The 20961-nt window shown below is 41.8% G+C and overlaps 1 protein-coding gene across 3 annotated transcripts in view; it reads right to left on the bottom strand.

Moving 5' to 3' along the window:
* ZC2HC1A (zinc finger C2HC-type containing 1A) overlaps window positions 1–20097 on the bottom strand; it is a 53637-nt gene extending 33540 nt beyond the window's left edge. Inside the window, exons 1-3 of one of the 3 annotated variants that reach the window (XM_053244638.1) lie at window positions 19945–20079; window positions 18098–18257; window positions 6554–6736 (exon numbers count right to left, since the gene is read on the bottom strand). In XM_053244638.1, coding sequence (XP_053100613.1) covers window positions 6554–6641 — 88 coding nt within the window. In that variant the 5' untranslated portion in view covers window positions 6642–6736; window positions 18098–18257; window positions 19945–20079. Of the gene's footprint in view, window positions 1–6553; window positions 6737–18097; window positions 18258–19944 lie in introns of all 3 variants that reach the window. The other 2 variants (XM_053244639.1, XM_053244640.1) reach the window with 2 other exon arrangements.
* Window positions 20098–20961: the final 864 nt, after the last annotated feature.

The following is a 20961-nucleotide window of genomic DNA, read 5'->3' as shown; positions in this document are numbered from 1 at the left end:
GAGACATAAAACAAGTTAAAACACAGAAAATAAAAAGCTTAACACAATTTAAAACCACAGTCGGATTTAAAAGCTTGGGTGAAGAGCTGTCTTCAAGTACTTTTTAAAAGTTGTCACAGATGGGGAGGCCCGTATTTCAGTAGGGAGCACATTCCATCATCTTGGGGGACCAACGGAGAAGGAACATCCCTGTGTTGCCACCAGACGAGCCGGTGGCAACTGTAGACGAACTCCAGTTTCCTCCAGTCTGAGGAAAGGTTTTCTGAGGGTATCCTCCATTGTAGAAGGGAAACATCTATCATAGCAGCAGACTGTAAAAGAGACCCCACTTGGGAATATTTTAATGAAGTTCCCGTACCTATAGATAAGACAGGCATGCAAGTGAAACGCAAACAGTGCAACAATGAAATGCAAGGTCTGGTTGCCCTAATGAAGCAGCATTATGAGAAGCCTGTACCTATTACAGTGTGTATCTACCCCCTAAAAATGAAACCTACATCTCTGAATATGTATTAAGGTTATATTGGACAACAAGAATGTACTTTTACTAGTGGAATCTTCCTGATTAGTGATTTCAATCATGATTTCAATCATTAAAATTGAGTCCTGTGAAGTGATTTAAAACAATTTGATTGAAATCAAAATCAACCATGCAGCCTTCAGATTTTATATTAACAGATTTTATATTAACAGGAGAGCTGGTCTTGTGGTAGCAAGCATGACTTGTCCCCATAGCTAAGCAGGGTCTGCCCTGGTTGCATATGAATGGGAGACTTGATGTGTGAGCACTGCAAGATATTCCTCTCAGGGGATGAAGCCGCTCTGGGAAGAGCATCTAGGTTCCAAGTTCCCTCTCTGGCTTCTTCAAGATATGGCTGAGAGAGATTCCTGCCTGCAACCTTGGAGAAGCCGCTGCTAGTCTGTGAAGACAATACTGAGCTAGATAGATCAATGGTCTGACTCAGTATATGGCAGCTTCCTATGTTCCTATGTTCCTACATACATGAGTTTGAAAGAAACTATCAAGCAACTCAAAATGTCTTTGAGCAAGAAGCCTGAACAGTGTTTTTAACCAACAGGCATATTTATGTACTAACTAGAGTATGTAGTGGAAACGTCCTAACAGCCTAATTGGAAAGAGTCCAATTTTATGTAGTCTCTCTCCCTAAATGTACCTTTGATCATCTGTGCATGACCTAAAGAAAGACTGTTTGGTTTTTGTTGTTGTTGTTGTTTTACAGTGATAGCTCGAGCAAGAAAATCTAGAATAATCTCTCTTTAGCAAAAGCATCCTTGACTAAGGTAAACTGATTACATAGACAATAGGATCTAGTGTGCCTGACAGAAACTATAAGGCTTTCTATAAGCCTTTTCTTACAGGCTAAACCAAAACCTTCCATCTTGAGGTTCAACCCGTCAGGCCAGTAAAGTCAAGAAGTCACACAAGCCCTTTGTATCATATATAAAAGCAATACATGACAAAGCAATAAGAAACCAGATCTGCACTGCACATAGCAGCGTACCACCAATGTTGTTCAACTCTAAAGGACAGGGGTTCTCAAGCTTGGGTGTCCAGAAGTTATTCTGGGCACAGACTGCAACTCCCATCATCCACAGCCTCAATGACCAAAGGCCATTATTAACAGTAGCAGTACATGGGAGAACATTGCCAAGACCAAAAGTATGGAAATCTCACTAATAGTAAGGAAACTGAATCACATTCAATTGTGCTTAATTACTAATGATGATTTGTGCTTAATTGTGCTAATGATGATTTCACTGTTCGCATCAACATCTGCAAAACAGCACATCTACACTCAGCTATTACTGCCGGTTGCAGATCAACAGCAGTGATCTTGCTACCATGTTCTCTACAAAGTCAGTACAAGATCAATGCCAGAAAAATGCCACTGGCACTATTCTCTTACTATCAGGGGAATTTAAACATATAAGCCTCAAGGCACTATCTAATACTCGGGTCTTCCCAGCAAGTATTACTGGAAAACAACAATGTAAAGAGACACAAAGATCAATTTTGGCTCTCATGCTGACTTCAGGACTGATGTTTATTGATAATAAATATGCTGACACTGCCCAAGGATTGACCGGAAAGTAATCCAAAATATAATCCAAACCAATTTTGGATTTTGATGTATAATGATTGCATAATGAACTAAAAGTATACGCATGTACTAAAGAACATGAACAATATCTGTTGTGTATGGCCATTAAATCTCATGTCTTCATTTACCACCCTTTCAAACTAAACTAGGAGACCTGGAGCATAGCATCTGCGCCACTAGTCTCTCCCCATCGCTTCCCCCTTCACTACCTGTTCCCTGTCTGTTCCCCGCCGCTTCCCCCTGCCTTCCACCCCAGTCCGTTCCCTGCTGCTTTCCCCCTCCTTTCCGCCCCAGTCCGTTCCCCGCCGCTTCCCCCCCCTTCCGCCCCAGTCTGTTCCCCGTCATTCCGGAGGTCCCCATCCTCCTCCTTCCACTGACAGTTTTCCCTTCCCACCCCCTGGCAGTGCTTTATCTCCCCACTGGGCTCCCTCCCCCCCACCAGGCCGCCCACCTGTCACTTCCTCTGCCAGGGCCCACCGCCTCCACCTCCTCACCCCACCGTCCACCTCCTCTGCCACTCTCCCCCCTCCCAGCCCCCATGCCCGCCACAACAGCCCCAGTTCTTTCTCCAATCCAAGCCAATCTACTTGCTGTGCCAGCCTCTGCCTGGCTGCAAACCCAGCCAATCCGCTTGCTTTACAACTCTCCCTTTCTTGCATTGGAATGCGCCGCACATGGACAATCTACCGGAATTTTAGGTAGGTAGATAGACAGACAGACTCACTAGTATACTGCAGCTCTGAAAAAGTAAACAAGAGAGATGTACCATCCCCAGTGGGCAGAATCACCTGTAGCAAATGGTTTATTCCCACTTTTCAAAAGTTCATCATGAGCAAAAACTTCAGTTTTGCTCACTGCTGCACAAACTCACCAATGTGGATCACATTAAGTAGTTCAGACACGGTTTGAGCTTTTGTTGGTTTGTTTTGCAGATTTTCATGTTGATTTCTGGTTATTTCTAGTTGCTGCTGTGCGCTTAATTATACTGAGTGGTGGTGGTGGAATATGCTGAATTGTAACCTGCTTTCTAACATAGGTCCATGTACATACAAATATAGAAGTTCCAGCTTTCTAGAAGGCCAAGATGGCCAAAGACAGGAAAGCTGCTTCCAAATGATATCATCTTAAAAATTAGGAAGATTATACAACTTCCTTACTTTTCTGGAACAGCTAGATAAAGAAGAGTGTTTCAGTGCCTTTAATAGCTTTTTAAAATAGAGTAGATTTCAAAATATATTGTATATATTTTCTTTCATCCATGCATGACAATCTGCACCCACTGAAGTTCCATCTTCTTTGGAAGGACTGAGCAAATTTCCAGCTTGAGCTTTATTTTGTTTACTAGAACTCAAGGTCCACTAACTGGAGCCAAGTACAAAATGGTACATTGGGGAAGTGACACACACTTGGAATTAAATTTAAGAGTGCCTCTGAGCATATGCTTCACCCAGGATTTAGTTTTCAGTGACTGAAATGTATAAAGTAACTGTAGGCCAGAGACATTTTATTGTTGAGGGTTATTTTTAGTTGGCTTCTTCCTGTTTTCTGATTTAGAAATCACTGTGACGTTACAGCAGTTGCTAAATTAGACAATATGCCATCTGAGATACCAAGGAATATGGCCTACCTGGAAATTCATTAAGATCTTGAAAGTTTCAAGATAGATAGATATATTTAAAAGATACATTACAATGTAGGTAGTGTTACCAGGCAAGCTACTCTGCGCTCTTGTACAAAATTGCAGGATTGCCAGTGGTTCTGTAGAAGCCCGCAACAGCACAGGCCACTCAGAGCTGCCAATATTATGCTGCATAACCTATGTGCTAATCTGTTTTGAAATGAGGTGGCATTCATTTCACAAAGTGGCCAAATGAAGTGGCTCCACAGGTCTGGAGCATCCGGGAGCTGAGGGCTCCTGGTGCTCCAGGTGACACAAGCTGCCTGGGGTAATCCGGGCAAGTCGTGTCATGTGAATGCCCTCTATGTTTCTTTATCTCTTGAATCACCAGTATGTCCTAAGAATTAAGCAAAACTGCTCATTAATTGCACAGAAGACCTGCTCCCTTATTTTGTTGCATTTCTATCCTGCCCTTGCTTTACTGAGCTCAGGGCTTCTTCACTTTTATATTTGGCTGAATGAGATTTGAATTTCCCAGTCCACACTGGCTGGGAACACTGGATAATGCAGGGTCTAAAGGTAAAGTTGTGCCATGGAGTCAGTGTTGACTCCTGGCGACCACAGAGCTCTGTGGTTTTCTTTGGTAGAATACAGGAGGGGTTTACCATTGCTTCCTCCCACGCAGTCTGAGCTGATGCCTTTCAGCATCTTCCTAATCACTGTTGCCAGATATAGGTGTTTCCCATAGTTTGGGAAACATACCAGAAGGGATTCAAACTAGCAACCTCTTGCTCCCCAGGCAAGTTACTTCCCCGCTGCAGTCTGCTCATCCTAAAATTGTGTGCATACCATTTTGTGTCACAGATTTCTATGTGTCATTACTACCTAGCAAAGATTCACCAATTCCCTAAATCAATTATTGTATTATCTAGTACAGAAAGAACTAGCTTTTGGAAGAGACACAAAATACTTTGTCATCAAATAAAAACTGTTCTTCCCTTATCCTGTAATTCAAGCTACATAAATATTAATAATGTACATGAATTAAAGCAATATTTCTGTTGGACACTTTATATTGATCTCATGTTAAACTACACCCTAATTCTCCTCTTATAATATTGTCCCCCACAAAAGAAGAAACAAATATCCCATAAAATAGTAAGCCTCTAGGGGATAAAAGTGAGCTAAGGTATTAAAAGAATAATGATCAGAGGAAAACCTGCTTAGGAGATTTCTCCCATAAGCACTAGTCCAATTACCTATGTTTCTTCAGCAGGATTACATTATCTCCTGTTGTGCCACAATCTTTTTAAGATTAGTTCTATTCCAAGTTATTTTTAGGCAACAGAGACTAACATATTTGATGGAGCATAATTGTATGGCAAAGCCAAGATAGCCATCACAGGAGTCCATGCTTGAACTGGAACAAGCTAAGCAATATCCCATGCCCAGCCATTAGCTCTGTTCCAACACAAGAAGTAGTTAAAACCAATATTAAAAGTTAGAAGTGTCACTTCCAGTATGAAGCCCACACAACATTGCTCAGACAACTCTCATGCAGAAGGTTCCAAGTTCCTTCCCTGACATCTCCAAGATACGGCTGAGAGAGACTCCTGCCCTTAACCTTGAAGAAGCTGCTGCCAGTCTGTGTAGACAATACTGAGCTAGATGGACCAACTGTCTGATTCAGTATATGGCAGCTTACTATGTTCCTCACAAACACAACTGTGCTCTAATGGTCCTCCAGACCATTGCCAAGTTAAAAGCAACCATCCCCTTTATACCTGCAGTCTAAATATTATAGAACAATACTGTGGAGCCCAATAGGAAGCAAAGGATCCGAGTTCCATCTACAATCCTTTTCTAAGCTCCTAAACAGTTTACATTTGGTTTGTTATACATTGTTCAAAATTTGCATCTCTAATTATTAATCTTTAAATAATTATTGTAAAATTAGAAAACAGGGAAGCAAGAGGAAAAACTATTAAGCAATGACATTCAATGTTTCACTCAACTCAGCAATTCCATAACCAAGGACCATCAATGGCAGGTAGCCAGGGTATTCATAGGAATCTCTTGTAGACATTAAAAAGACCAGTGATGTACATTTTTTCTTGACATCCACCATGATCTTCTGGACAACTTTGGGAGAGGGCATAACGAACTGGTACAGTACACATTTTTCTTGGCTAAGTCACATGATCAGTCCCAGATATTTTTGGCTAAATGTTCTTAAGGCACAGTAGTTAATACTAAGCTAGTTGAACAATAGGTTGAATACTAGGTTAGTTGGGGAAATGGGCTGAATAGGATAAATAAAATGCATACAGAGCAGTTCCTTGCTTTCTTAAATACTGTCTCTTTCAACCAGTTGCTCTGTTCACTTCATCCCATTATTTTCTCCGCATTTCCAGATCATCCTTTGTCATGTTCTACTTTCGCACATCACATGTTGATTAATGGCCAACCAGTTTGGTTTCTTGTTTTTAGGCGTTGCCTCCAGTTTTGCACCACATATAACTGGCACAGATTTTAGCTAGTGAATCTGCATAACATTGCTTCTTGAATTCTGTGTGGCTTCCTTGTGGCAGAAACATCAAACCATACTCCTTGGTAGCTTGCTGAAAGACAATTCCTACTGCTGAGACATCCTCCTGGGAGTTTATCTTATTGTGAATACATCAAACATGTGTTCCACTCAAAGTATGGTGTGGGTGGGGAGCGGCTGCATTCAGTAGTAGTATTATATGTTTATAGTACCATCAATTTACAAGAGCAAAAAAATGATAAGCTCCTTGAGGCATACACGTACCATCTAAATTAGAATTACAACAGACAAAAGGATTAGTTATGGTTTTTATTGAATGCTGGAAGAAGCAGGCAAGTTGTCCCTGAACCATACAGATGCTTCTAGTGCTCCACAGTCTGTTCTGCTAGTACTATCCTGTTCTGGATAGACCGCATATATCCAGGAAACACTGGATGGATTACCTACCTGTGGAAAGAAACAAAGTACACATTAACTGTTGTGTTCTCTGGTTTACAGTGGGCATGTCTATGACAGAGTGCAGATTAAGAGGTATATTAATGTGAATTCCTCCGTCTATGTGCTCCTGGTCCTCACCACAACTTCCTGTCCATGTTTCCCTCCTCCACCCACTGCATGCACACTTACCTGGTCTGCTCTTGTAATTATTTGCCTTTTGAGGGATGGTTTATAAGTAAGACAGACTCTTGCAGAGGGATGATGTTGCAGGGGTTGGTGTGGGTAAACTATACCCACTTTTTCACTTGTAGTCTTGTACCTCTCTTAGATATTTAGTTGATCTGTTGCAAGTCATGCAACAAAGAACAGTGTTGAGAGTATTGCCTTCCGATTACCAAGTATCAATGGAGTATTGGGTACCATGCCCAATGAGGCTTTTGTTTTCAGTTTCTTCATCCTACACATGGCAATAGTTTATCTGGTAGCTGTATTTGTCGCCTGCAAGTCTTCTCACAGCTATAATTGGGTTTTTGGTAACAATCATCTGTTATAATCTGCTGGTCTGAGAACAGCAGTAATGTAAGCTTCGGGTTGCCTCCCCCTTGATATCCAGTAGGCAGTTTACCTACATGGAACGCTTTTCCTTGAACCCAGAAGCATTACACAGCATATTTTCCCCAGAGATGAAAGTCTGAGGCAATGTACAAATTTGAAAAATAAGTAAATACAAATATATGTGGAAAACCGGAGAATTGAAACAATAGATAGCTGCCTTTCCTGTGTCTGTGATTAATATTCTTGATAGGTGTTCGCTGTTTGTACAAATCCTCTCTTTTCCCTTTTTTGCATTTTTCAGTGATTTGCATTACCAGTTTCCCTTCCACCCTATTGTCTTCCTAGGTACTCCATTTACCAGTGGCAGCATTCTGTACTGATGCTTCCTTTATTTCCTATGTAATATAAAGCATGGGAGCAGAGTTGTATAGTCTTCTGACACATCTCGATGTGTGTACACTCTCTTCATATGCTGCTGTCTTCATGTGCCTTGTTTGTGGCTATCACACAGATGCAATACTGCTTAAGAACAAAGCTGTACTTGTGCAGTGGCATGTCTAGGCACTGTTTCCCAAAATCCACACAGCTGAGAATTATGTCTTACATTCTTTATGGTGGCACACAGCTCCTACTTTTGTAGACAAGTGTGCATCAAACTCACTCCTATGTTTGACTTGTGTGGTGCTGTGAATTCCATGCACTGGTGTGTCTATTGAGATCCATTGCTGTCCTTCTGTCAGCTGTGCTGCTAGATCCTCACTGGAGATCAGGAATGCCTAACTACACAATTCTATCTTATATTCTGGTGCAACTGGCTATGCCATTGTCTGTAAATTATCAGTTCTGTTTGCTTGGAGACTGCTGTGTTACCCCAGTGTTGCATGGGTCTCTTGCACTTTTAATTCCATTTTCTTAACTGGTTCAAGGGCATGTAGTGATGACTCCTGAGTGGGTGTGTTGCATGGTTGTTAGTCATGTTGTTACTTATCTATACTGCTGAGTGGTCTGTTTCCAGCAGGATTCTTCACTGATTAGTGTAAGCAACCCGGCTGAAAATAAGGTATGTGCATGCACACTCAACATCACACCAGTACAAGGAGGCAAACCTGGTTTTTTGAATAAATACAGGATCATTTCTCCTAAGCCCATTTTTAACCTCCTAAGTCATGCAATATTTAGGTGACAAAGAGACCATACCACTGTAGCTGCACATTCAAAGACGTTTTTTGCAGCAGGGTAATGCAGGGAAACTGTAAGTGCACTGGTGCAAAAATGTGATCAATAATATGCAACTACATTAGCAAATATGCGATTAGCAACATGTAACTACACTGCACAGTGCAGAAACAGAATACACAGTCCTTACTGAAGTCTATCTATTTAATACATACTTCACAGACAACATTAGTATCCTCAGCTAAATTTATTGGAAGGGGGATGGGGGTGGATGAAGAACAAGTTTTAAACAAACTTTCCTTTTTAAAGAGAGAGAGAGAGAGAGAGAGAGAGAGAGAGAGCGCGCTGTGATGTTTAATCTTTGATTCTTTTGATTGACTATATTTAAGTTTGGAAAAAAGTAGCAGACAATTTTAGCAGTAGCATTCCTCCTCCTCCCTCACACAGAACACCATCCTTTCTAAGATGGTGTCTGCTAGAACACACACGTACATCATCTAAACACAAGCAAGGAATGCCTTTTTATTCAGAAATATTGTTTCCTTCAACACTGTTCCATTTAGAGATTATTGATCATATGGTAGTTATAACCAGTTAGTGCTGTACAAAACTCAGAGGTCTGAAATCCCATCCTTTGTGGAGACTAATCAAAGGCTTTTCAAAGATACCATCACAGAGCCAAAATCCTGTGATCTATAACTAAGATGAGTTCATCCTAACAGCTCCCTGTGCACTACCAGAAACATCAATTTCACTAATGCAAACAGACAGACACAGCAAGAGCCTAAGAAAATATGACATGAGGAAATATCTGGAACACAGGGTGTATGTGTGTTTGTAATTCATGCCTAAGATGATCCTGCACCAGGACTGGGCAATTCTCTTGGCAATTCTCATGCGCGATCTTGGCAATTCTCATGCGCAGCCTAACTTGGGCTGGGCGTCCCTACCCCAGGTTAGGCTGAGCGTGAGAACAGCCTCACAGTCTACGGTTTTATCCCATGTTCATTTTGATTTTGGTTTTGTATTTTCTTCCTTCTGTACAGCCTATACCTGATCCTAGATCACAGCCATCTTGAATAGGTCATATTTGCTTAAACACCCAACAATAGTTATAACCACAAAGTAGACCAGTGTTTGCATAAATAAATTGTTTAAGGCTTGACAAAACAAGGTTTCACAAGGAGATATCCAAATCTTATTCATGACATTAGCACTGGTATAATCTTACTTGGAATGAAGTATTCACCATGGCACAGCAATATACATTAAAAGGTACTCCAGTCAAAATAGTATGTTAGGAAAGCAAACAGCAGCTGTGTACCAAAAACAAAAAGCCAGAATACTCAATTGAATAATGTTAGATTTGGACCTAGCAATCCAGACCACAAACTCAAATCAAAATCAAATTAAGAATAAAAAAATAATAATTAATAAAACTCATTGGTGTGTCCAGAGTCATCTCCCACTTTCAGTTTTTGTTGAAAAGGACAACCAATTGCCATCCCCCCACCACACACACACTTTTAAAGAATGTACATGATGCTTAGAAAGGATTTTGTTTAATAAAATGCTATAGAAATTACAAACAAAACTATGTTTTCCTCAGCAGACGTGGCATATCAGACTAGAAAAGACCTGTTTGATGGATGTGAAGCTTTAATCCTCTTGTCCAGACTTCATTTAACACACATAAGAAGTAAAACCATTACTGTTTTTGGATTTGTTCGAGCTCAGCTGCAACTGAAGTCATCCTGATTTAGCTCAATAAGTATTCAGTAACCATTTGTTCATGTGAGAAAATATATTCTCTCTTTTATAGTACTGGTTTGTAAGAAACTGACCAAGAGCACAGTGATATTGTATTCTTAGAAACAGACTGTTAAACATACTAGAAGGAAAAGTCTACAGCATATAAAAGAAGGATATAAAGAGGAATGGACCAGAAAGAAACATGGGGGGGGGGGAATATGTTGAGTTGACTGAACTATTGCTTGATGCTTAAAGAAAAAATGTAAACTTTTAACTAAGAACAAACCATCACCAATTTCCTCACATGCTTGTCTATCCCCTCTCTAGTCCTTGGAGCTACCTACCCAATACTTTGAAAGGATGCTGTAAGAAAATCATTATCATCATCATCATCTTGGGATATACACTATCCTCGATTGGGGTATGGCCATATTTGGCTTATTAACCCACAGAAAAATGTCTAGACAATTATTCAGTTAATGATATAAATGTACTTTATTATGCTTTATCAAGATGAATACAATCGGCTTGGGTCCGAGGTATTTAAGTTAACACCTTCTTCTTCATCAACCCCACCACCTGTTAAGGTCAACTGGAGAGATCCGATTGCAGCTGCTACCAGCTCAATTGGTGCCGACTCGAAACTGGGCCTTTTCTAGAGTTGCCCCGGGGACTCTGGAAGACGCTTCATAACGAAATTAGTTTCTCCTTCTCTGAATGTTTTTAAGAAGGAACTAAAACATACCTGTTTAGTTGGGCTTTTAGTTTATAGTTCTACAGCTTCGTTTTCTTTCTTTAAAAAAAAAAAATATTAACCTACTTTCCAGCACTTATGAGATCACCTGGCATTCCGTGCATGGACCAATATGAACCAAATCGGGTACAGTTGTAGGGACACATAGGACGGTTCAACAGCACAGTTTGAGATGATGTCATCCACCCTGATTCAAGATCAACTTTTGAGGTGCAAGCAGGCTAACTTGTGAACTGCCTGATTTGAACCAAATTTGCTACAGCTGTAGAGACACATGGGGAAACCTCAATGGCATAGTTTGTGATGACATCATCTACCCCAATTCAAGATGTCTGAAGCGCAAGTGGACTAACTTGTGGATTGTCTGACCGATTTGAACCAAATGAGGTACAGTTGTAGTGAGTGACACACAGGACCACCTCAGCTACGTAGTTTGTGATGATGTCATCCACCCAGATTCAAGATGGCAGACACGTAAACCTTTGAGGTGCAATTGGGCTAACTTGTGAACTGCTGAACTGATTTGAATCAAATTTGCTACAGCTATAGGGACACAGGGGGAAACCTCAATTGCATAGTTTGTGATGATGTCATCTACCCCAATCCAAAACAGCATATTTGAGGTCCAAGAGATCTAACTTGTGGATCTCGATTTGAACTTTTGTCAAATTCAGTCGAGTTGTAAAGAAAGTGAAAGGAAAGTAAGCAGATTAGTTCTTAATATAACTTCTTGTATTTTAAATTGTTTTAATTATGTTAATGTTTTAATGGTTTTTATATTGTGAACCGCCCAGGGACTTTTTTTGTATGGGGTGGTATATAAATTTACTAAATAAATACATCATTTTCACCTAGCTGAGGTGACCAGGCCTTAGGAAGTCAGCATGGAGCTTCCTCTGCAGAACTGGCAACACCTCCCATCCTTTCTCTGCCATTCTTACACGCATTTTCCCTCAACAAAACCCTAGTGTAGAACACATTACCCTTGACCTTTATTGTTCGTTGGAATATTGGTTGGTCAGAACCCTTATTCCTCGACCTCTCCCTAATTCCTTGACCTTTCATATCACCAGATCTGTGTACTTCAATTGTAGTTTTTCACTTTCTGTACCTGTGCAGAGAACAACTTTTTATCTAGTTGAGTATAGCTTTTATAGTGAGCTAAATGTTTCCTGAACACACACCTATGTTCTATTTCCACTGATGGGGCAACTTGATCTAAAAGTGGTGAACTTCAGCCTTTTGCTAAAAGTTGAGCTTAAGCACATAATGAAACTTGACCTTATGGAGAGAATAGGGGGCCCAGGGGTGGCTTCACACAATTAACTATTGGCTCAAATTATATTTTTGTCATCCGGGTCTGGCCCCTCTGGTATTGAAAGACGAGTTCCATTTTAATTGGTGTAAGAGCCTTCATGATAAACTGGGCAGATATGGCCTCTCTCCATAATATCTACTTTCATTGGGACATGACTCCGCCAAAGAAATTATTAAACAACATATTGTGGATATGGAGAAGCAATCTGATTTAAGACTTGTTACGTTTAGTAGCATTCCAGGTGGTTTCTACCCTCAGCCAGAAGCATACCTTACAAATTTGACCACTCTAAATCAGAGGAGAGTGTTCTTGCTGACACGGTTTAATGCCCTGCCTTCTGCCATTTTGGATGGCAGATTTAAGAGAATACCACTCAGGATCTGGCTATGCCCATGTGGTTTTGGTAATATCAAGTCCATCTCACATGTGCTTTTATACTGTTTATATTATAGGGACATTCACACTGCCTGAATTGAACCACCTTTTAAAAACATGCCAGGTCAATCAGAAGAATATTATACTTCCTTTCTTCTGGCATACCATTATACAGCAATTACAGCTGGGGTAGCAAGATTCTGTGCTGCAACACACAAAATGAGACAGGAGCAGTTGATTAATTGTAACTGAGACCTCTGTATTTATATGTCTTGATACTCTATTGCCCAGTCCTATTGTTTGTGGTTTTATTTTACTTTAATTTTATTTTCCATTTTATTTTTTGATTACTGGCCACTGACTATAATAATAAATTCATTAATTCATAGAGAACAGGACTCTGATCTTTTGCAGACAGTGAAACAACTAACCTTTCACTGAAAGTTACTTTATAGTTATATTGAGGTTATATTTCTTGAAGCCTGATTATTTTGCTCAAGCCAAGCCCTCACCTATGTGCTCTAACTGATGATCTATTAATACTAATAATATGCTCTATTGATACTAATTTTTTCTTCTGCTAATAGATCACACAGCTGCCTGGGAATCTATAGGATTGTCACAGAACTCACACAAAGGCAACTCACTTAACAACAATTCTGTATATGCTAAGATTGCTGACTTGAAAACTACTTGGGTAGCTGATTTTGAGGCTTCTGCCACAGCAATAAACGCATGCGTACCATAGGAAAGAATTCATTCACTATGTACCAGGCCTGGTTGTTGTCTATTGGGCTGGCCAGGGCATCTCCTCTGAGTGGTGGTGAAGAAAAGCCTGGTTGGCTAGCTGAGTTGTTATGGCACCACAGGTGGCAGCAGAGGACAGGCAGCAAAGGTGGTAATGACAAGCCTTGTTGGGATGGTTGGCTGTTTGGGTCAGCTATTTTGCTACCACCAACCCTCCTGCCCACATTTCTCCTAGCCTAGTCAACTACAACACACACCTGTCTGCTTATCCTCCTGGTGCTTGGAATGACAGCTCAAATAGTGGAGTGTGCATCCCTGGATGATTTGGTGTGATGCCTTGCAGTCCTGGTAGGACTGGATAATCATCTGTTTTGCCTTCCAACTCTCCAAGAGGCAAGGAAAGCAACTGCATCATCGCTGCTATACAACAGATCTCTGTGCCTCCATCTCATACTTTCTCCTTGTTCTGTCACCCAAGGGTGGGAAAAGAAGGGAGAGTCATATGCTTATTTAGAGGAGTAGTGAGAACCAAAAAAGCCACCATTTAATTGGAGATTCTTTGTCAGTGTTTGGAATATCACTGCAGCTCTTAAGTAGTACTACACTTAAGGTAAATGGAATGTACATGATGCGTGCAAACTGCCAATAAGGACTCCTGGGAATAACATGCACAATTCTTAATCCAATACCAGCAATCACCTGATACAAAGTCTCATACCAAGATCACCAGAAGTTCTGGCTTCTAGAGGTTCTAAGCCTGCTATTCAGATACTTCAACTGGGGTTGCTTATTAGAATTTTAATGTGAAGAATGCTTTACTGTGATGATCTCACCAGACTCCACAATACTCATGCTTTCACTTACTACCATTCCCATGTTACAGACTCAAAGCTGAAGATGAGAGTACCTGAGTACCTGCTGTACCGAATCTGTGGTTTAAAGAACAATTTAACACAATTATTCATGTCCTGCACTCCATCCGCTGTACCATAGGGCCACACCGAAGGAAAAAAATGAAATTTCATAGTTGAACCTCAGCATGTATGTAATACAGGCTAAATTTACATGCTACTTGGGGAGGTGCGGCCTACCACCCAATCTCTGGATCCTTGCCCAACTTGGCTGCTTTTGTCTAGCAGGGAGATTGTTGGACGTGACCTAGTTAATATCCTAAATGCATCATTAAGGGAGGGTAGGGTTAGACCACTCCTTAAGAAGCCTTCCCTGGACCCCTTAGTGATGGATAGTTAGAGGCCAATGTCCCTTGGTTGGGCAAGGTGATCAAGAGGGTGGTGGCCAACAAGCTCCAGGAAGTTTTGGAGGAAACTGATTATCTAGACCCATTTCACACTGGCTCTACAGCTGGCTATGGGGTGAGACAGCCTTGGTCGGCCTGATGACCTTCACTGGGGAACCAACAGAGGTAGTGTGAGTCTGCTGGTTCTACTGGATCTCTTGGCGGTGTTCGATACCATTGACCATGGAATCCTACTGGATAGCCTAGGGGAGATGGGGGCACTCCTTTGCAGTGGTTCCACTCCTATCTCTGGGGTAGATTTCAGATGGTGGAGCTTAGTGACAGTTGCTCCTCAAAACAGGAGCCGTTATATGGAGTCCCTCAGGGCTCCATTCTGTCATCAATGCTTTTCAATATCTACATGAAACCACTGGGTGAGGTCATCAGGAGGTTTGGTGCTGGGTCTTATCAGTATGTTGATGACACACAAATCTTCTTCTGCTTTTCATATTCAGGAAATGGCACTCATTCTCTAAATGCCTGCCTACAGGCAGTAATGGGCTAGATGAGGGATAACAGATTGAAGCTGAATCCAGAAAAGATGGAGGTGCTGATTGTGGGGGCTCAGAATCTGAAAGCAGATTTTGATCTTCCTGTGCTGGATGGGGTTACACTCCCCCAGAAGGAGCAGGTGTGCAGCTTGGGAGTACTCCTGGACCTAGGCCTCACCTTGGTTTCTCAGGTGGAGGCCATGGCCAGGAGTGCTTTCTATCAGCTCCGGCTGATTCGGCAGCTGCACCCATTCCTTGAAGAGGATGACCTCAAAACAGTGGTGCATCAGCTGGTAACCTCCTGGCTCGACTACTGCAATGCGTTCTACATAGGGCTGCCTTTGTACACAGTTCGGAAACTTCAGTTAGTTCAAAATGCGGCAGCCAGATTGGTCTCTGGGGCAACCCGCAGAGACCATATTATGCCCGTCTTGAAACAGTTACACTGGCTGCTAATAAGTTTCCAGGCGAAATACAAAGTGCTAGTTATTACCTTTAAAGCCCTGAATGGCTTAGGTCCAAGTTATCTTAGAGAGTGCCTTCTTCTGCACGATCTCCACTGCACATTAAGGTCATCTAGATAGGTCCGTCTCCAGTTACCTCCGGTTCATCTGGTGGCAATTCAGAGGCAGGCCTTCTCTGTAGCTGGTCCTGGGCTATGGAATGCATTCCCAGCAGAAATCCGTAATTTGAGTTCATTACTGTCTTTCAGGAGAGTCCTTAAAACCTATCTGTTTGGCCTGGCCTTCCAGGGTTTTTAAACTGCTGTAAACTGTTTTAAATTGTTTTAAATGGTTGCCCTGGTTTTCCAGGGTTATTCGCTATTTGAATGTTTAATTGCTTTTATTATAGTTTTTATAGTTCTTGATTTTAACTGTTAACTGGTTTTAATTTCTTTTAATCCTGTTGTAAACCGCCCTGAGCCATTTTGGAAGGGCAGTATACAAATCGAATAAATAATAATAAATTAATAAATAAATGCTGATACAGCCCTGAAAGCTGTTAAACTATGAAGTACAGATTATCTAAATTGCCTTTCTTGGTAAATATTGTTATGATGCATTTTAAAAATCATAATTTTTTTGTCTACTTTTCATCCCTTTTGTTTGAAGAACTGCATTGATTAGAGGTGACAAGATATGATGTCCAAGGGCAGCGTTTCCCAACTGGTGTACTATGCAAAGTCACTCTGAGTCAGCTTCAAAAACAGGGAGTTTAAACTCCCCACTTTTGGGGCTGACCCAGAGACTCACACTGAACTGAAGATTTCAATTGCAACGTTTGTGCTATTAGTGCCAAGCAGCAACACATGCTGCTTGGAAGGAGGAGGAAGTTAAAAATATATATATATAAAATATAAACAAACAAAAATAAGAATTGTGAATCAGCGTTGCCATTGCAGAGAGAGAGAGAGAGAGAGAATATGGAAGGGAGTTATGTGTTTGGCAGTGTGTCCCATTTTTTAAAAATAAATAAATTTGTGTATGGGTATAAGCATACCTCAGGATGCAAACGTTGCAGAAACACTGTAGGGCACATCGGCAAATTAAAAATTAACAAACCACTAGGTTCATTCAGCACCTAAAATTGCTTAAATTACTTAAATATTAATCTGCTGGTCTTCTAACAAGAATATGTAACTTGCCCCTAAAAGCAGCCTCTGTGCCAGAGGACTGAGAGGTAGTTAATGCCACACTGGTTTTTAAGAGGAGATCGAGGAAATAGCCTGGTGAGGTATACTGGTGGAACAATTCAAGATAAATTTATTAAGCATATAGAAGGAAACACCTTGCTAAAAGAGGATCAACATAATTTCTGCAAAGTCCTGCCTCATTAACATTTTAGTTCTTTGAGAGCGTCAACAGTTATATGGATAGAAGTGATACAGCTGGCACTGTATACTTGGCCTTTCAAAAAACTTTTGACAAAGTCTCTCACCAAAGACACTTGAGTAAATTTATTCTATGACTGATACATTTACTCAAGAGTCTTGACTCTTGGCAGGCCCAAGAAGGCAGGCTTTTTAATGGATTAGTAAAAAAGAACAAGAAGCAGAGAGTAGAAATAGATGGACCATTTTCACAACAGGGGAAAGTATTAAGTGGGGAGGGGGAGTGTCACCCCAAAGATTGGGGCCAATAATTTTTACCTTGTTCATAAATTATCTGCGGTTGGGGAAAGAAACAAAGTGGCCAAATTTGCAGATAACAAAAAATTACTCAGAGTGGTGAAAACCAAAATGAAATGCTAGATATTGCTAGGAAAGGGATCAAAAACAGTTTCTAATATTAAATTGCTCTTATATAGATCTGTGGTACAGCCACATGTGAAATACCGGCTAACATCTTGGCTAAATTACTCATTTGTACTATTCAGTAGTTACTCTAAAGAACTAAAGTACTAAATTTCAATAGACTTCCCCTCTAGTAAATTTATCAGTCATTGTAGAGTTTTGGTTGTTGTATCTCAAAAAGGTTATTGTAAAGCTGGAAAAGGTAGAGAAGAGAGCAATCAAAATGATCATGAGGCTGGAGGAAGAGCTAAAATACTTGCGGCTTTTTAGTTTTGTAAAAAGGCCACTAGAGGAATATAGGATTGAGGCCTATAAACGTATGCATGGTATGGAGAAAGTGGTTACACAGAAGTTTTTCTAGCTCATGGACAGTATCACAAGCAATGAAACTACTGGCAAGAGTTTTAAGATGCACAAAAGAAAGTACTCTGCACTCAGCACAGAGTTTTAGAGATGTGGGTTCCCTAGAAAATTGTGAATTGGAATTAGTTTCCCACAAGTTGGTTTTTTTTTACATACAATATACACACAAAAAATCTGAGCTTTTACTATGCAGATTTCCCTAATGTCCTAAATAGATTGCGTTATGATTTAGCACGTTATTTTACCTACAATGCAACAATGTTAGGGGAGCGTGCCTTTATCTCCTCCCTGTAGTTTTCCTAGAGCCATCTGAACGGCCACTGTGGGAAACAGGATACTGGACTACTTAGGCCTTTCCATCTGATCCAGCAGGGCTCTTCTTATGTGCTTCTGTACTTCCAAGAAACACCTGTATAACATTTCAGGGATATTTTGTTTTTCAGAGAGCTAGACAAATGTATAACTCATTCTCACATATGTTAAGGCATAGTTTTGCAAGTTACTCCGTTTCTGCAACTTAAAGCAAGTGGCTTGTAATTCTTAAGTACACATTGACTTTAGTGAGATTTACTGTGCACAGGATTGTAGCTCAAGTCAAAATTGGTCCTAAAAAGATACAATTTTCAGTCTTTTCTGAGGTCAGGTAGTTTAACAAAGTCTTAGCAAAACTTAATGCTCCCACCCCCAATATATACAGATTTCAGATCTTATCAATATTACACATTCGTTTCAGGTGATTTGTATGATTAGTAGATAGAATTAAAAAATAGGGGCAGGGGAGAACTCAACACCAGGAGATGACAAGGCATCCAAAATAACACTGTCATCGTCTTCAGGATGTCGGCTGTCAGCAGTAAACCAAATGAACAGTTGTGGACTAAATGAGAAAAGCATGGTGACCAGATAAGTAGGGGAAACTACTATATGTAGAATTTTAATATAACTAGATATGTAAAAGAGACAAGAAAGTGGTGAATGCTCAACGTGTACAGCCAAGCTAGCCATAAAAAGGTCATTGGTCTGGAATGAGAGAGCACAGACATGCCAAGAAAGCTCAGCCAAACCTGGCTCACCAAGGAGAGATACCCTACACCAGCAAGACTCATTCCAAAGCTAAAAGGTTTAAGTGTTTTGCCACAAATGACACCATTTTATTTATTCATTTTACATTTTCCACAGCTGTAGCTGAAATTCAAAACCACAACGGCTAGTACATAATTTGCTTTAAAAACCAGCTCTCCGGCTCCCCTAACATTCACACATGATGCATTCCAGAGCAAAACCCACTCATATCATACATAAAAACAACCTTATTTAAAAGCATCCATAGGCTATTTTTCCATATCTAAAAACGAATGCATATATAATTTTTTAAGAGGACACCGTTACATCTTATAATATTAAAACGGATTGCATTTATAACTGGGACCGCAGAGCCTGTAGGGTTTTAGAGATATTTAAAAGCTCTGCAGCTGGCTTCAGTGACATCTATGTCAAGCAAATCCCTCACACTGGAAGCAGAGCCGGTCTTTTTTAACATGTCAAGCGAATGCCATTTCATGGAGACACGCGCACCAAAGCCCCCAGCCCCTGGGCTATGGGTTTTGTTCACAGGGAGAGGGGAGGGCTTGACATTGACACACCCCTAGCAAAGGGGAACGGCTCGGGGTGGGGGAGAGGGGGTGCCCCCTTTGCGTGCATATACACACCATGCACACAGTCATACAATACACCAAGCCTAGCAACCACCTTCTCTCACCACACCTTCCCCCCTCGGCTCCTCTCTGGAAGGAGACAGGGGAGCTACCTCCTCCCAGGACTGACGTTTCAGCATCAGGGAGGAGGATACTCCCGCCTGCTGCTTGTTTCTCTCCCTCTTCCCCCGCAATCTCGCCACCGACTCCCCTCCCCTCCCCTCCCCTCCCCTCCTTGGCTGCACAGGAGGCGCCGACACCACCCTCCCCCGACTCAAGGATAAACACAAAGGCAGCTCGGCCCTCCCTGGTCGGCCGGCCTGGCAGGCTGTCGTCCTTCCTCACGGCGCCTCTCCTGCCTGCCAACCCGCCGGCCTTGCTCTGGCTCCATCTCACCCTTACCGTCCAGCCCCTCCATGGCGCGCTGCGACGGCACCCTCAGGCTTCAGCTCCCGGCCGCCGCCGCCGCCGCCGCCACTGCAAGTGTGGCCGCTGCTGTAGCAACACGGCCACCTCCCAGCCGCTAACATCCCCCGCGCCCATTGGCTTCCTCACAGAGGGAGGGGTGGGGATCAGGGCGGCGCGGCACGCAGTGCGGCTGGCTTCGGGAGAGGCGCTCCGCCTGCCTCGGAGCCGCCACTGATTCGTTGTTGTTGTTTTTTCTTCGCCCCTTCAGGCGGTCTCGGCTCTGGAAGGCGTGCTTACTTCCATCGTTTCTCTGCATGGATCCCTCTGCAACCCCCATCGAATATTGACGACTCCCCCCACCCGCCCCAGTAATTCTCATCGCTTTGCTTTTCATAACCGTAGGGGGGAGGAAACACACACCCTTCCCCTTCCCCCTGACAACTTTAAAAAATAATAATACTGACAGTCTTTTGCAGCAGCATGACAAGCAGAAATGCAAGATAAAAATTTTCCTGGCATACGGTGCACATGATGTAATGGTGGGGAAAGCTTCAGAAGTTGAGTTAATGCTTGGCACAGAGCTGTGTGCACCTAGTGCAGTAGCTCGGGCAGAAAACATGGCCAGTCATACCAACAGAACTTTCATGCAATAACTAGGACAGGCAGAATTTCAACTGGTAACTATTCCTGTCCCCCCCCCCCCGATATTCAGAAGTTTTGGGGGGAGTTTTTGCAGTTGTTGAGTTCCCTCTCTACGTAGTTGTTAAAAAGGAACCCTGCCAAGTAGAAAAGAAGAGAAAAGACAGCAACCCCCAACTCCAACTGTATAACATTTAAAGGGAGCATCTTATGCAGAATAAGGAGTATTTTATTAAGATTGTAGCTTAAAATTTGAAAACCACCCCCATCAGACTAAGGAGGATTTGGGGATGTGGAGGCCCTGGACTTCGGCCCCAAGGTCCAGGGGTAAGAGCGCTACTGCTTCAGAGACTGCTGTAGCTGAGTAGAGAC

The sequence above is a fragment of the Hemicordylus capensis genome, chromosome 4, assembly GCF_027244095.1.
Source record: "Hemicordylus capensis ecotype Gifberg chromosome 4, rHemCap1.1.pri, whole genome shotgun sequence".
Taxonomy (NCBI): domain Eukaryota; kingdom Metazoa; phylum Chordata; class Lepidosauria; order Squamata; family Cordylidae; genus Hemicordylus; species Hemicordylus capensis.
This window is presented reverse-complemented; position numbering and strand designations above follow the sequence as displayed.